General features: G+C 31.9%; 2 protein-coding genes across 7 annotated transcripts; one reads left to right on the top strand and one right to left on the bottom strand.

The window, feature by feature from the left end:
• The first annotated feature begins 4,576 nt into the window (after positions 1-4,576).
• On the top strand, positions 4,577-11,062 carry LOC132299517 (uncharacterized). 6 transcript variants are annotated; one of them, XR_009480139.1, is made up of 8 exons: positions 5,677-5,777; positions 7,102-7,162; positions 8,561-8,599; positions 8,993-9,292; positions 9,381-9,625; positions 9,714-9,966; positions 10,681-10,719; positions 10,801-11,062. XR_009480139.1 is itself a non-coding variant. In XM_059796198.1 (5 exons), the coding sequence occupies exons 1-4, from the start codon at positions 4,924-4,926 to the stop codon at positions 9,253-9,255; spliced, it is 384 nt and encodes a 127-aa protein (XP_059652181.1). In that variant the 5' UTR covers positions 4,577-4,923; the 3' UTR covers positions 9,256-9,625; positions 9,714-10,121. The 6 variants fall into 6 exon arrangements, 1 of the variants encoding a protein (XP_059652181.1); XR_009480141.1 differs by lacking the exons at positions 10,681-10,719; positions 10,801-11,062 and adding an exon at positions 10,054-10,121; XR_009480138.1 differs by lacking the exons at positions 10,681-10,719; positions 10,801-11,062 and having other exon boundaries at positions 5,408-5,777; positions 9,714-10,121.
• Positions 11,063-16,115: 5,053 nt separating this feature from the next.
• Positions 16,116-17,128, bottom strand: LOC132301113 (expansin-A9-like). Its single transcript, XM_059798393.1, has 2 exons — positions 16,545-17,128; positions 16,116-16,422 (listed from the first exon to the last, which is right to left on the bottom strand). Exons 1-2 carry the CDS (start codon positions 17,126-17,128, stop codon positions 16,116-16,118), a joined length of 891 nt encoding a protein of 296 aa, XP_059654376.1.
• Positions 17,129-17,233: the final 105 nt, after the last annotated feature.

Below are 17,233 nucleotides of genomic sequence, written 5' to 3'. Positions count from 1 at the left end.
CACTTTCTTGTCGACATCAGATAGCTGACTCACACTTAGCAAATTGTTTGTTTTTTTTATTTTTCTACCGTAGGCGGTTCCTATCGGGGAAAAAGGTCTCGGGAGATTAAAACGTTGTTCCTTGATCCTGAGATCTCAAGCTCGTATCAGGGCCCATATTAGAAACATTTAGCTTAGATGATAAGAAAGCAAAACACTCTTTGCAACCTCTAAGGGAACTCATTTAAGTTTCACTCAAAAGTCTCATTTTCTTTCAAAGATTCAATCTTTTCAAAATCCAAGTTTCAGTTTTCCAAATTGAGCACATTCTTTGACAAAATTACTGACAGAGAAAGTAATATTGTTGAAAAGGACAGAAGCTTGAGCATTGAGTTTAGAGCTCGAGTATTGATCCAGAGCTCGAGCACAAGGTTTTTTCTCTCTTCCCCCCTCTCTCCTGCTCTTTTTTCTTGTTCATTTTTTTTTTACCTTTTTTTCTTTAAGTAAAAAGCAAGACACAATGTCCCTTTCACTTTACAAATCTATCATTGGCAATTTGTTGTATCTTACAGTTTCTAGACCTGACATTATGTATTTTGTGGGCTTAGTTGCAAGATTTCAGAGCAACTCTTATTTTATTTCAAAGATTCAATCTTTTTAAACTTTAATTGCATATATATGAGAGTTGAGGATTATTTTGGTTTTGATCACTTGAAACATAAGTTCCATTGATGGAAAATTTTAGAGTCCAAGGAGACAAAGATTCTTCCAATACCACAAATGAAAGTGTATATATATATATATATATATATGTGTGTGTGTGTATATAGATATATTGGAATGGAAGGAGTAACAAATAAAAGGAAATTAATAAGAGAGAGAGAGAGAGAGAGTAAGAACCATTACTTCTCCTTGCAGTCGTTTTTATAATACAGATTAAGTTAAGAATTTTGAGAATGGGAGACTTATTTAGAACTTTCTTTTAAATAATATATCATTTCCAAAATAACCAGAAAGAGACGCAACTGCTCAAAACTTTATTTAATTATATGGAAAAGTGCAGCCACACCTCCTGAGATTTGACAAAAGGACACACAGATGAAAATTATCCATTTTTTGGACAAAGACACCCTTCAAGTTTGAAAAATGGACAAAGAGACCCCTGACAATGGTGAATTGACTTTATTACCTTTTGATATAAAATTGATATTTTAATTGCCTTAAATGCCCTTGGAGTAAACCCAAACCCAAACCTTTATTCTTTTCTCTTTGTATATATATATATACACACACTACATAATCGCCGCCACTGCCAAAACCCGCCCAATCCTAGCCTATCACCAATTGCCTCCGTCGCCACCACCCACATAATCCTAACCATCAATTGCCGCCACCATCTACACAATCATCGTCTCTCAAACCTACCACCAATCCACGGTTTCTCCCTTAAACCCAGATTTTTTTTTTTTCTTTTTTCTTCCTCCAATTCTCCTCTCTCTCATCTGTCATTTATTCGTTTTCTCTCTTCCTCCTCTTACCGTTCGCAACCACAGCCGCCACTAATTCCACCAAACCACCCTCAACAGTATTCTTCTCAAGGAGACCACTGAGAGCCACAAACAACTGGACTTACTCCGCCAGGAAAAAAGGGTCTTTGGAATCGGAGCTAACACGGTCTGAAATGGAAAAGGGGTCTTGCAGGGTGAGTTGACTCAGTTGCAGGACGGTATAACACGACTGGAGTTGGAGAGGAACTTGGTTTCTGAATTTGTTTTCTGTGCATGTTAATCAACAGGTTGAAGTGATTGCGGAGGAGAAAAATGGGTTTGTGAGAGAAAGAGCAGAGATTGAGGGGAAATTGCAGAAATTAGAGAAAGAAATGAGGGAAGTTGTGAGGGAGAAGGGTGAGATTGAGAAGGGGAAGAGAGAGAGAGTCTAAAATTGGGTTGTTGGAGAAGAAATTGAGCGAGCTTCTTGTTGAAATTGAAAAAGAAAGAGATGTATCCAAACATTTGTGTCAAGAGAGGGATGTGGTGAGGACTGAACTTGATGTTCAAATTGAGGAAACAAATGAGTTGAAAGCAAAACTTGTTGAGACAGTGAAGATAGAGAGAGGAAAATTCAAGAAGAGTTTCAGAAACTGGAGGGAGAGAGATTATAATGGCCTAATGGTGGAAAAAGAAGAGAGAGAAAGAAGGATTGAATCGATGACAAGGGACATATGACTGTGTATATTTATATGTGTGTGTGTGTGTGTGTGTTAGCAGATAGAGAGAGAGAAGAGAAAAAATGAATAAAGGGCTCTTGTGTCATTTTGCATGGTCGGATATTTTGTAATATATCTGAATTTAATATGGAGGGGTAATTTTGTCTTTTCATATGATTTAAGGCTTTGTCTAAAAAATGAGGGGTGTCATTGTCTAAAAAATGAATAATTTTTATCTGTGTGTCATTTTGCCAAACCTCAAAGATGTAGTTGTACTTTATCCTTAATTATATTGCTTGTTCTTTTTTAGAAGGTCAATCTCTTTTTAAATGATGAAATTTTGATCTTTCTTTTCATTATAACATGTCATTTTCAAAAGATCTCCAAAGAGAGACAATCAATCAGTCAAAACTTACTTTAATTATAACATGCTTGACTTTTTCAGATCGCTTTTCAAATGACCAAATAAACTTACTCATTGAATACTGTTACTTATATTTAAGGCTAAAAATCATAAAACTACCACTATTTTTAATTTATTATTATAAAGTATCAATATATTTCTAAAAACTTCTGTTATCATATTAGTCTTAGTTTGGGATGTTAAAGTAACCTGTGTTGTTCACTTGCATTGACAAAACATTTTTGGTAACAAAACTATCCCTGCAAAAACACGTGTCAACCAAGTGTTGTTAAACTTTTTTTTTATTATTCCAAAAATGCCCCTAAGCATGTTAAATAATAGAAGTTGTTGTTTACTCATCCACTAAAAAATATTGAATTTAAATGTTTGAATTAAAATTTTAAATAATTTATGACCGAAGATATTAAAAGAATTTTTTTAAATAAATAATTAAACAATTTACCATCAAATTATACATTTCTTTTTTAAGCACAAATGAGGCCTTTCATTTATTTATTTTTTAAAAATACAATAAATCTACTTTGGAAATCTTCTTCAACTTGAGTTTTGAATCAATTGTTTTTTTTATTATTTATACCATATTTCTAAATAGGAATTTAACTTTTGTAAGTAGAATTTTATTCAGAATTTAGTGGTTATCCAAAATCTATTAGTTTGTCATTTAAACATATTTGAAACAAATAATTAGTAATCCTAATTGTTGTCAATTTTTATATTTAAATTGTGAAGTAATTAGTCAATTTTTTGAAGTATGAAAACGATTCAATTTTTTAAAATATAAAATAAATAATGATATTTTAATGACTTATTTAGTTTTTTGTTTACCAAATTGTGAATTCTACAAAAGTTTTTTTATTTAATTAAATGAAATAAATTATATTTTAATACATAATGTAATATTAATAAATTGGCTTGAACTAAATTATATTATTCAGGTTTGTGCCTTTTGGTAATTTGTAAAATATCGATTTTTGCTTTTTAAAATAAAGTGGTATATCATAAGGGTAATTTAGTTATTTAATAAGCCCTTAATTATTCATTGACACAATTGGGGTGATGGGATAACTTTATAATAGTGTTGAAATTTTTAGAAACATGTTGAAGTTTTATAATACAAAATTTAAAATAATGGAAATTTTATGATTTTATTCCTATATTTAAATGCATAGAATGATAGAAAGGAAGTAGGATGATAACTTTGGGATTACCTTCAAACAGCCAATTTGAAGGTTTCATCCTGTCAACTTATCCTAATTAAGGCTGCACTGTAAAAATTTAAATTGCACTTGAATAAATAGTTTTTTTTTTTTTTTTTATATTTTTTTAAAGATTTGTAGTATATGATCTTATGGCTAGTCATCATAATAATATTTAAATATATATTTTTTATCTTGACAAAAAACTCATATCAAAATTTAGAAGTTTTTAAATTAAATATTTAGATGCGTTAGTTGGAAATATTTTTATTTATTATATGCCCTTGACTTAATTTCCTAGCTTTGTCCCCTATGGAAATATGAGAAGCATAATGGTACATTCAAGGTAAATAAAGAGATCATCATGTTAAATAGTGGTGTCAAGAAAATAAATCAGTAGAGGGAATGGTGGCCCCACATTTGTTCAAGTATATGATCTTATGGTCCAACTTTTTGTTTTTATTTTTTTTAATTATTTTAAAATTCTACATTTAAGAGTGATGAGGTGTGTGGGCTGCAAATAAACATAAACAACTCGGGCTGGGATCAGACTCGTTCATTTAACAAACGAACCGAATTTGAACACAAATTTTGAGCTTGTTTAATAAACAAACCGAGCCCGATCAATGATAGGCTTGGCTTGTAAACAAGCTCGTTTATTTGTAATTTATGATTTTTCAATCCAGCTCAACATATTTGATCCATTGTTACATGAGCCCATTTGTAAAATACATTCCTATTAAGCCTAACACAAAATGACCCATATTTATTTCATTTTAAAGATCCAACAACAGATCCATTTATGTTAAGTTTGCTAACACAAACCAAACCCTAAAGTCTACAACGGTGCGCATCCGGCATCCGTGACGTTCTTCTTCTTCTCACTCTCTGCAACAATCGGCGACGACCACTTGACCAGCTCTCCCTTCACCGGCCCTTCAATATTTCCAGAGATCGGTGACGTTCAACCTCTCCTTTCACCAGTCCTTCAATATTTCCAGAGATCGGCGACGACTAGTCTCTCCCTTCACCGGCCCTTCAAGTTCTCATATCCTTTAAAGACAACAATGGAGGAATAATGAAATTAATTGCAAAAAGGGAACGATGCACAATTGTTGATGATTTCAGACAACCTCAAGGTATGCATATATATATAACTATACATTTATAACTCAATACATATGATTTGTTTGTGTTATGTATATACAATACTCTGTTGTGTATTATACATATGACTATATGTGTTCATATCTTCCTCTTCTTTCAGTTCACAAATTGCATATAAAATCAGAATTGAAAATGAAATGGTGCAAACGAGCTCGAACCGAGCCGAGCCCGAGCACCTCCCAGATTACGGCGAACCGAGCCCGAACATGCCAAAGCTCGGCTCCGCTCGGTTCATTCATTTGCACCCTGAGTACTTTCATAATTTATCACTTTGAGTACTTTCATAATTTATCACTTGGTATATGCAATCTCCTCTTTTTACATCTATTTGTAAAAGATAATCACAAAATCTTTCAAACGACTTAGAAATTTGTGAGGTTTAAGACAGTACCATTTTGCCCTTCTTTTCATCTCTCTCCGTAGATATATATATAGCTAATAATACTCCTTTTTCCCGCCCAGCCCCTACGTAGTCTATATCTCTCTCCATACTGACATTCAGAGGGTGGGCAGAGACTATTATTACATGCAGAATAGTACAAGATTTGTATGTTAAAATATTTACAATCAAAGCCATCACGTGGACATACAGGCTAGGTGTTAGAGTTATGAGAGTTGGGTGCGCAAATACCAACTCCCCATTAATTCTCCTAAAGCAGAGAACATCGTATTCTCTTTAAGAGAGAGAGAGAGAGACCAACTTTTAAATCACACTTGTATCTCTCTCTAAATCTCACTGATTTTCACTGGAGGTGTCTATCATATAGATTCGGTCGCCGTTTGAGACGGACAGAGACCACCCATGGTATGATTTTCTCTCTCTTACTCTCTTTGCTGTTGTTTAGTTATTGATATGAAACGCCGGCTGTAGATCTATAACAACAGTGTGATTGAAAATTTTAGAGTCTTTTGCCATGGTATGTTCAGATCTGGTATGTATGATGATATGTTATCTATGCATGTGGTATGTTCTTCGATCCGGTATTGATATGTTATGTTCAGATTAGGGATGGCAACGGGGCGGGTTTGGAGCGGGTTTTCCTAAATCTCGTCCCGCTCCTTTTAATTTTTGTCAAGTCTATACCCGCTCCGAGATTCGCGACGGGTTGGATTTTCATATCCAGCCCCGCCCTGTTGGGAAATACCGTGCCCCCTGTGCCCGCCCGGCTATCAAATTTTTTTCTCCCACTTTTTGGAACTTAAGCTCCTTCTGTTTAAATGTGGAAGCCTGTGAATAGCATAACATAAATAAAATTATGTATTCCAACAAAAATAAAAAAATAACATGCATATAACATAATTCAGAGAACATAATAAACAAAAATAAAAGTTTAATACAACCAAATCACAAGAAGTTTTAAGCTCCAACTTCCACCATAACCAAAACAAAAGCAAATTTAATACCAAATTTACATCCCAAATTAGAATTGTAAGATTGGTAAGTCGCTAAAATAAGTTATTAATTATATATATATTAAATATAGTTATATGTCTAGCGGGGCGAGGCCCCTAGGATATGTATACTGAACCCTTACCCGTCCCGTGACCCGCGATGGGTACAAAATTTGTATCCATGCTCGCCCTAACGGTATAATTTTTTATTTTATTTTATTATTTTTTATTTTTTTACTGTTGGTAGTTCTTCGATCTGTTATCTATGCATGTGTGGTGTTGTTTTTTTGTAATTTTATAATAATGATATTATTAACATCAAAATTCTAATTATAGATGAAGCACTAAACAAGAAACCTAATAAATTAATCTCTCTTATTCTTTGTTAAGTAACCTTTTTAAAAACAGGTGTAGATCGATCTGGTACAAACCTTGGCTTAGTTTGAGTCTCTCTTTCTTTTCTGGAAGCTTTGAGCTGATTTACTTCCAATATTAATTTTGTACACACATTCTTTGGTATTGATTTACTTCCAGTTATTTATTCATGTTTTACATACTGATTTTTGTTTTTGTTTTTGTTTCTACATATATATATATAATATTGTTATGATGTGATGCTCGAATAATTTATTAATGGAAATTAAAAACTTGGAAGTTTAGTTTTCAATTTCAGAATATATGTTTTACAAGTTTATTAACGCTTTTAAAACTTTTCCTCTTTTGTCCTAATAATATAGGTTTCTTCTTCTGAAAGAAGGGAGCTGATGGGAATGGGTGGAGTAGGGGAAAAGAAAATAGGTATGTTTTTTTTGCCTAACTAATTGAATTATATAAATCCCCTTACCGTTGTAGCAGTGATGTTGGTTTTAAAATGACCAATTATGATAGGAAGTCTCTTTTCAGTTTATTTTAATCAAATGTATGATTACCTGATTCTAGATGAGAATGTTGATGTCAACGTTACAAGAATGTTGATGTCAACGTTGACTGTAGTAATGACGATTGTAGCAGTGATGTTGGTTTTAAAATGATCAATTATGATAGGAAGTCTCTTTTCAGTTTATTTTAATCAAATGTATGATTACGTGATTCTAGATGAGAATGTTGATGTCAACGTTATGAGAATGTTGATGTCAACGTTGACTGTAGTAATGACGACTGATGACGTTGATAATATGTTGATGCACTCAAATTAAGTCAAAGCACTTGGAATTAAAGAAAATTTAGAGTTGAAGACGTACTATTGAGCATAGCGTCAATTCTTTTAGTTACAATAATCTTTGGTCACTTCACACACGATTTTTCAGTTTCTGTAATTCTGAAACAATGGTGTGTAATATGATTCATCTATTTGGGCGCTCTTATTTTTCATCTCTCTAAACCCTAATTTTATTAATTAAAAAGAAAAAGAAGAAGAAGACTATGCAATTTTAATTTAATTTAGCTTCTGAAATGTTGAAACTGAAACAGCAAAGAAGAGAGTGCACCACCATAAGAATTACCCAACGTTGGACAAAATAAGCTCTCTGAGTGTCTTGACAAATATTGGCATGGGAGAATTCTATAGATATGGACTTAGAGAGAGATATATGGTTGGGGGCACAAAAGTGTACGATAACTGTGAACCAATGGTTGTGAACTTTTGGCTTGTTTCATGCATCGGATCTTATCAGTGTACAACAATGAAATAGAAAGCTCTGATGTAATTATAAGTTACATACAGAGACAATAATTAATATTATATATGTATAACTTTACTAATCTAATATGATACTACTTATATCATACATACATATATATATATATATATATATATATATATATATATATGTAACTTTATACTTAGATATATTTTGATTTAGCCCACCCCATTGAGAAATCCTGGATCCGCCCTTGATGATATGGTGATTTAAATTATGGCACTCAATTTATTTGAAATTTTATTTTTGGCAATTTTTATTGCTTTCACTTTCTCTCGATTTGGGTGGTGAATGACTACTTGTTAATAGATATTTGATTGTGAATGCAAGGAGCACCAATTTAGATATGTTACAATTGACCCCTCAATGAAATTTTCTTTCCATGATTGCCATGGAAAATAAAATTATAGTGTGTTTAGAAATGTTGCAAGTGACATCTAGGTGAAATTTTCATCCCTTGATTTCCATGGAAAATAAAATCATAGTGTCAATGCAGGAATATGCTGGTCCACACATTGGATTGCCACTCATCAAGGTAATTTGCAACTAGTATAGATTTTCATTAATTATTTTTTCAAAGTATGTCTCTACCAAAATTTTAGGAAACTTTATAAAGAATTAAAATCCGAATTAAGCGAATGGAATAATAAAAATTATAATTTTACTGATTCGAGCAAGAAACAAAATGATGAAGCTGGTTCAAGCAAGATGGAATTAGATTCTGAAGAAACAGATTCAAACAAAGAGACTGCTGGAGAAACTGAAGTAATTGGGAGCCAAATGTTAAGTTGCCGTTTAATTAAATTTGATATGCAACTGAATTTCAAAATTTATTAAAATGTATGAAAAAAATATATATGCACATATGTATCTATTTTTTTGATTGGTGGTATGAGGTCATTAAAATTTAAATTTCAATCCTTTCAAGAGGACGAGCGGCATGAAATAGCATGTGAAGGAGATTTGTGGCGTCTTGGAAAAGAGAAGGAGAAAGCGAGATTCATAGTTTACAAGAAGCTTGACAATTCAGAAGAAGACATCTATTTACAAGAAACAATTAACTTAGTCTCTCTTACTAGAGATTTGAAATGTCCACATTTGTTGAATGCAAAAGATTTGTCTTTAGATACCACAAGGACAAAAATTGTGGTGGTGCAGACCATTCCATGGTGGCCCAGAACAATTTTGTAAATAACCAATTGAGCGATTTCTGAAAGCGGTCTATCAGGTAAAGGAATATTGTTTAGATTATATATATAGAGATATTTTTCAATTCCGTATACCTAATATACTTTTTATGTTTCTCAATTTTAAAGGAATATGTTGAAGGCTGTGAAATACCTCCATGACATGAACAGAACACATGGCAAGCTCAGTTTTGATTCCAGGGAGATTCATGTATATGATGAGGCCTGAAATGAAAGCATCCTTCAAAAGGATTTGGACGAATTTATTTAGTTTTTAACCAAACATATATCAAATGGCTGGCAGACCATCCCATGGTGGCCCAGAACAATTTTGTAAATAATCAATTGAGAGATTTCTGAAAGCGGTCTATCAGGTAAAGGAATATTGTTTAGATTATATATATAGAGATATTTTTCAATTCCGTATACCTAATATACTTTTTATGTTTCTCAATTTTAAAGGAATATGTTGAAGGCTGTGAAATACCTCCATGACATGAACAGAACACATGGCAAGCTCAGTTTTGATTCCAGGGAGATTCATGTATATGATGAGGCCTGAAATGAAAGCATCCTTCAAAAGGATTTGGACGAATTTCTTAAGTTTTTAACCAAACATATAATAATGACTTCCTGATGAAGCACGAGTTCCTAATGAAGCACGACTTCCTGTGTGGACAGATTTTAAAAATATTTTGAAGGCTAACACTTTAGTGTAAGTTATCTTTAGTCCAAAGTATTTCCAATTAATCTTACTTTTTTGATATATTTGAATCTTATTGTCTTATATTTAATGTTATAGGGTTGACCAGTTACAAAAGTCTCCACTATTGTTGACTGATCTTGAAATGCACGCTTATTTGGTGACAATTTGCAATCGCATTGGTTGTTTTAGTCACAAATTTCGTAATGGTACTCATTATGAGATAAGTTGGGCTAAAAATATATGGGGAAAATGGGACAATGTGCTCAGAGACCTCTGGGAAAATGGGACAGTTCAAGCATATGACACAAGATCTCTTGGAGGACATGATACGCTTTCTTAAAAATATAAGTACTACATATAAATAAAAATACAAATAAAAAATAACTTTTGAGTTTGAATCACAAGGTACACATTTAAAACTGCGACACTGTGACTTCTTGGGGATCATTTGTTGTGTATGTACTTGAAACCCTAAGTTATTTGAAAGAAAAGTTGTTTGGATTCATTTGTTGTTTACTTACAAAACAACTAGCAATTAGAGACCCCTTAATGGAGTTCCTATAAACCCATAATCACCGCATTCTCACATCCCCCCCCCCCCCCCCCCCCCCCTCTATATATGTGTGTGTGGGAAAATAAAATCATATTGCGTGGATGCAGGAATGCGTGAAATTTTCATGCCTTGATTTCCATGGAAAATAAAATCATATTGTGTTAATGCAGGAATATGCGGGTCCAAACATTGGGTTGCCACTCATCAAGGTAATTTGCAACTAGTATAGATTTTTATTAATTATTTTTTCTTTTTTCTATTTCTAATATCTAAATTTCTTTCTTTTATAGGATTTGGACTACAAATATGGAAGTTGACTTAAACTGTCATGCTTGCCATGTTTATTCCACTTCACCTTTCCATTCTCCCCTCATATTCATCCGCATAAGTTGTGCCCCTTACAGCATGTCCAGCCGTTTGTTAAAATACACAGCCACGTTATCAATGTTACACAATTTTTTTACACAATCATATCAGAATATTTACTTTCTCTTTCATATTTCTCATTCTATTAACGAATCAATCTTATATTAAGTAAGTTTGTAGTAATTATATTGGTCCAGGCATGATATTGGTTAATTGTTATTGGATGATATATTTTTACACAAAAGGTATAAAACAATCGCAGGAGTTAAAAATAAATAATTCAAAATTTTTGTGTAAATTTATTATGTCACATCAGATTTATACAAAAGTATACATGACCGTTGGAGATGTTCTTACTATGGATTGGATGGTCATGTGTGTGCATTTTGTTTCTATTTTTGTCTCGATTTTTTAAATGCCATGCTTGCCATGGTACTTTTCACTTCACCTTGTCATCCCTTCCCTAATATTCATTTGTAAAAGTTGTGCCTTTTTATTACTTACATGAAATGCTTATGTTTCTATTTTTGTTTTCGATTTCTAGTATCTGTGACTTTATATGTTCGTTTATTTTTGTTTCTTATTTTTATTTGTTTATTTGGTCTTGTGGGATTGCAATGTATATATTTCGGTTTCCGATGAGCTGTAAACTTTACAACTCAAACAAAATGGCACCTCTATCATCTACTCTCCCCGATGGCATGGGAATGGGAATTTAGCAACAATTTTGTACTCGTTCCATTTCCTCAAATGAGCAACTATAATTTCTTTCTTTCACTTTCCTCAATTGTAGAATTTTCATAAAACAGTTTATACTCTTGAGTCGGAAATTAAATTCACTAGGACACAGTAAAAGAAAAAATAAATTAAGGGGCATAGTTAAAAAAAAAAAAAATTCAATAATCACAACAATAAATATAGATTTTATAAATTAAGAGACGAAGAAAAAAAAATTATTTAAAATAATATCAATCAATGAGTAATTTAAGAAAGATAAATTGTTAATTTAAGAAAGATAAATAGTTATAAAAAAAATTAAAAAGGAAAGAAAAATGAGAGAATTTTGAAAGGGAAAAAAATTAGAGTTTGATTTAAAAAGAAAATTTTGATTTGTTTTTAAGAAGGATATTAAACTAATTTAAAGAGTAAAAAGTGAAAAAATACAAAATTTAAAAGATAATTTTAGAAAATAAAAATTTTGGGGGGTGGCACAATATGAATTTTTTCATATATATTATAATAAGCGGGGTCAAATAAGGGGGCGCATACTCATGGGCCACTAGCTCCGCCCCTTAGCACATGTATTTGAAATAAAATATGCTGTTGTGACCAATTTGTAGAGTCTAAAAATTCTGTATTGATCATAACATCATTCGAATCACTCTCATATTTAAGCATGCTAACAAAAATATACAATTATATTTAGCCGAATTTGCTGAAAAATCTCTCAAAAAGCTTCAATATTAACGGAAAGGATGAAAATCTTGTTTGTTTCAATTAAAATAATCAATCCTGGGTTAGAGATAGATATGTTAGTTATCAATTTAGTTGGTCCAAAATATGATATGTGACAACGAAATTAACTTTTTTCATAGAACAAATCTCTCTGGTCAGTATCTGAAATCTTTATTTATTTATTTTTTAATAACATTACGAAAACAATAACCAACTAATACCTGTTTTTGTGTGTGTGTAAGTTGAAGGAAGAATACATATGATTACAAATGGGGTGTAAACCCCATTGGGCCATCTTGACCAGACACAGGATCAACACTTGAGCTTGGGCCTGTCACGCCTTGAATTTCAAAATCCATTTTGTGAGAACATAAGTCGAAACTAAATTAATACTAATTGCAAATAGCTTTAATTTTAAGCCTTATTTGTTAGTTTATTTTATTCCTACAAGTTTATTTTATTTCTACACATTTATATATATTACTAGCCAAAGAACGTGGTGAAATTAATTTTTAATATTTAATTTTAATTTTATTTTTAAAAAGAAATTATATAATAATTTTTTGAGTTTAATATTAGTCAATTCTTTAGCTTGCCACAATAATACCTACTACCTCTCCCATATTAGTTCTCCATTTCAAAAAACTTTGACTCATCATCACTTCTTATTTTTGAGTCATTTGAGGTCATTTTTAGTCATATTTTTTTTTATATACTTATATATTACTTATATCTCATATTAGATGTCTAATTCAGTAATTTTGACTCTCAAAAATTGTGACAAATTTGACTTCTTTAAATCATCATCACTTCTTATTTTTGAGTCATTTGAGGTCATTTTTAGTCATATTCTTTTTATCTACTTATATATTACCTATATCTCATATTAGATGTCTAATTCAGTAATATGTGACGGAGATTGTATTTTGTCATATCTTCCACTTCTTCCAAGCAAGCAATATTGATTGAGACTTGCACCAAAAGAACAACCCATAACAAAGTCATCACAGTCATTAAGAATTATAAAGAAATCAACATCAATAAATAAAAATAGAAGAAAATGCATGAATAAAAGAATTGATTACGAAAAATCATTAAAAAAAAATAAAGAAATCTAAGACTCAAGACAACTTTTAAAACTAACACAAAAACCGTAACCATATTTTAGTGATTTAGTCAATATAAACTATATACTATTAGAAAGAATAAAAGATATATAAACCATAAGAAAACAAAAACTATAATTGCAAAAGAATTCGAAACCATAATTTCAAAAATTCCTAAATTATCAATTGTTTTTTCAAAATCATAGAATTCCTAATCTATTGCTCTCATTTTAAAAGTTCTTAATGCTTTATTCTTTTTTATATTTCTCATTTATTCTTCAAGTGTCACTTAATTGGACCATCCTTATTTACTAATATTGTTACATACACCTAATATAAGTATATCCTACGCTCTAGATTGCAAATAAAATCACTTCATGAAATCTATTAAATAGTATTCTCTCTCTATCTCCTAGTCTGTCATGATATACTATTCTATGCAAAGAAAGCAGAAGCATCTACAAACTGATGCATTCTTAGCTCTGACACATTCTTTTGTAAGGCTCCCTTGCAAGGAACATCAAATCTTCTTCTACTTCTCTTGTCTCCCCCTTTTCTTCCCATTTTCATACTCTCTCTCTAGAAAATAAAAAATGGATGAAGAGTGTCTAGAGACACCCTCACCTGATAGAGCACTTGAACAGGTCATACATTTTATTAAGGTCAGTGACTTAGCAGTATTTGCCTTTTATATTTTAAAAGATGGGTAAGGGTTCAAATTTCAAAAAAGACATGTGTGTGTGAGTCCAACTAATATATAAAAATAAAAATAAAAATAAAAATAAAAAAAAACAAACAGGTCATACATTTTTCTTTTAGTAACTTAATTTGATTTAATATCTCAAATCTATTAAATTGGATTTTTTTTTTTTTTTTTTTTAAAGTTTATTATTAGTTAAGTGGTATGATCTGGTATGATTAAGAAATTCAAAACCCAATTCAGATAGTATGTTTGATTCCTATTTCAGGTTGTGGTTTTGTAATGTGGATAATTTATTAGGCATTGATCTCTTTTTTGGTTATTAATGTTAATTTTTTGTTACCACTACTTTGCTGATCCGTGTGTGCATTTGTCTTGTCTAGAGACTTATGCAATTTGAGTTGAATTATATACAATTTGAAACTAATTGTTCATGGCAAATTATGAGAAACAAAAGTAGATGGTAGCTTGATTATAGTTTGTGGTTACTAAGATGCTTTCTTTTATGTTTGTTTTTCACTGTAATTAGTGGAAAGTGGCATTTATGATAATAAATGGGTTTATGTGATAAAACAATAACTATTTGCCTAAAAACATACTCCGTATATAGTTGGTATATAGGGAAGATGATTTGACCAGCTAGCGCGGCTTATTATTGTGGGAAGTTGTTTCATTTTATGCAGTGATAATTTGATCTTCAATCTCCTAGGTAAAGTTACTAAAATTAGGTATAGATTTCATATAAATCGTAGAGAGAATGTCGTAGAGGAAAACGATTTTCATTTTTTCTCTAGTTTAGGGATGGTATTGTGAATGAACATAATATTCAAGTTTTTGCATTTTTTTTTTCTTTTTTTTTTTTACTACTTCAAGTTCTTAAGATTATTAGTATACTAAATTTGAGACGTGTGTGATGCAGTTAGTTGCTTGGAGTTTGTATCATGGAGAATGAGGTGGTATTTTTGACAAGCGCATACTGAAACTCAAGGGCTAGATTTTTTAATTAAATGATAAATTGAACGTTTATGAATTGTTCAACAAAAGTTCAAGGAAATTGATAGAATTGATTATGTTTTTTTGACAAATAGATTTCCTTTCTATTTTGATACATTAAACAATGATGAATTTTTGAATTGTGAAAATGTTCTTAGACTTTTGATGTGTTTAATAGTGTATTTCAAAGGATTGGTTTGGTTATTGACAAATAATGTTTAGTTGAAACTGTTGTCAAATTGCAGGTTATGTGTATGATTAGGTAGTATTTAAATATGCTTTATTTATTTATTTATTTTTTAAAATATAGGGTTATCTAAGGGGAGCTAAACCCCTTAAATAAAATATTTATGAAAAAATACACGGGGTGTTTGGCTCCTCGCAAAAGGCCTTTTTGGGTCATCTACTTTGCTCAAATAGTTTTAGGTCAAAATGCCTTAAAACAAAGACATTGATTATTTTGGATATATGCTTGTTTTTCCAAAACAAATATGAAAATAAAATAAATAAAAATGAATATGCTTGTAGCATGGTCTTTAATTTGTCTCAGTTGGTTTAATTTTTTTTTTTTTTACTATCCATTTTACTAGGTTTAACTATTTGTGAAAATTGTTGTGTATTCCAATTGGATAACAAGTGATGTTCAAAACATGAGATACAATATTCCAGCCTGAATGAGCTCGAGAAATTCTAAGTTTTGAATTGATTGAAAATAAAATTAGCTGCTGTCTTCAATTATATATATATATATATAAATATTTCATATAGTTTCACTGTTACATATCCATCTAATCGGTCCATTCCTATTATGCTCATGCATTACTATCCTTTGTGCATGCTGGCACAACCACCTTTTACGGCCACCAAGCATTAGGGACCAAATGAAACAAAAATTGTGCCAGGGGAAGAATATATATATAAGAGTAGGTGCCGATATATATATATATATATATATATATATATATAGCTGTAGCTCCTATGTTGTTCAATAGAAGTTGTGGCCTTCGTATGTCGGACCATATTGCCAGTCCTTGGGGAGTACATCCATATTAGTAACACATTTGCCATCACTGGTTGTGACCTTAAAGCTCAAAGATTGTCCGCACAACATTTCATGGGTCTCCCACAACTGTCCCCAGTTTCTCTTCATTGGGAACCAATTTGGCTTGTCACCCTTTACTTCAACAGCTGTGACGGCTCCGTCCCCTCCAACGTTCCATACCATCACCAAGTCGAAATAAGGATTTCCAGATACTGTGAATCTAATTCCTCCTTGCTTTTCGCATGGAACCCTGAAAATAAATAAATCAATCAACCAATTTACTTGTAATGTGTTACGTGTTTTATTAGCATGATCTTCTTCTATATAGCTAAATTTGGTTTGAGAATGTGAAATCTGATCGATTATATATACCTTCTATATTGAATTGGGATAATGCCAGCCTGATATTTGGCAATTTGAAGGAATGCAGGTTGTGCCAGGTCAAAATGTTCACGGGGTGGATTGCACCATCCTCCAGCGTCAGCTGACTGATAGAAATTTGGTGGGCAGAAGTTGGTGGCCGTAACAATGAGCCGTTGCGCTCCGGGGTTGCACCATTCTGGATCATTGACGCATTTGATCTCAAAACAAGCACCGCAGGCGGCTCCTTGGTTGAACAAAGCCGTGCTCAAGGCGGCCGTATTCATGCCATAGCCTTGTTGTCTTAGGTCACCATAACCACAAGCTCCCCCTGAATAAATATCATGTCCATCATAGAAGGTGGCATGAGCATCCTTCCAAGGGCCAGCATTGGAGTAGGTGTTATGTTTGGGTGGCTTGGTGTGAGTAGGTTTAATTCTAGGTGTATGCAACGTCTTTGATCTATGTACGTGATAAATTTTGTTCTTGTCAAAATAAGTCATTTTCTTGCTTTTTTGGTCATAATGGTGAGCACCCACCACAACAAGAAGACCTAACAATGAAGAGAACAAAAGGGCTCCCAATTTTGATGCCATTACTTAATTTGTTGGTTGGTTCGGCTATGATTTGAATTCTTGTGAGGCAATGTGTTTTTATATAGTACTACATATTTGTTATGTTGGTTAGGGTTTTTCAGGTTA

The sequence above is a fragment of the Cornus florida genome, unplaced genomic scaffold (assembly GCF_030987335.1).
Source record: "Cornus florida cultivar Cherokee Brave unplaced genomic scaffold, ASM3098733v1 CherokeeBrave_3.0.0_Hap2_Chr03, whole genome shotgun sequence".
NCBI classification, from domain to species: Eukaryota; Viridiplantae; Streptophyta; class Magnoliopsida; order Cornales; family Cornaceae; genus Cornus; species Cornus florida.
Note: the sequence above shows the minus strand (reverse complement) of the source record. Positions and strands in the feature narration are given on the sequence as shown.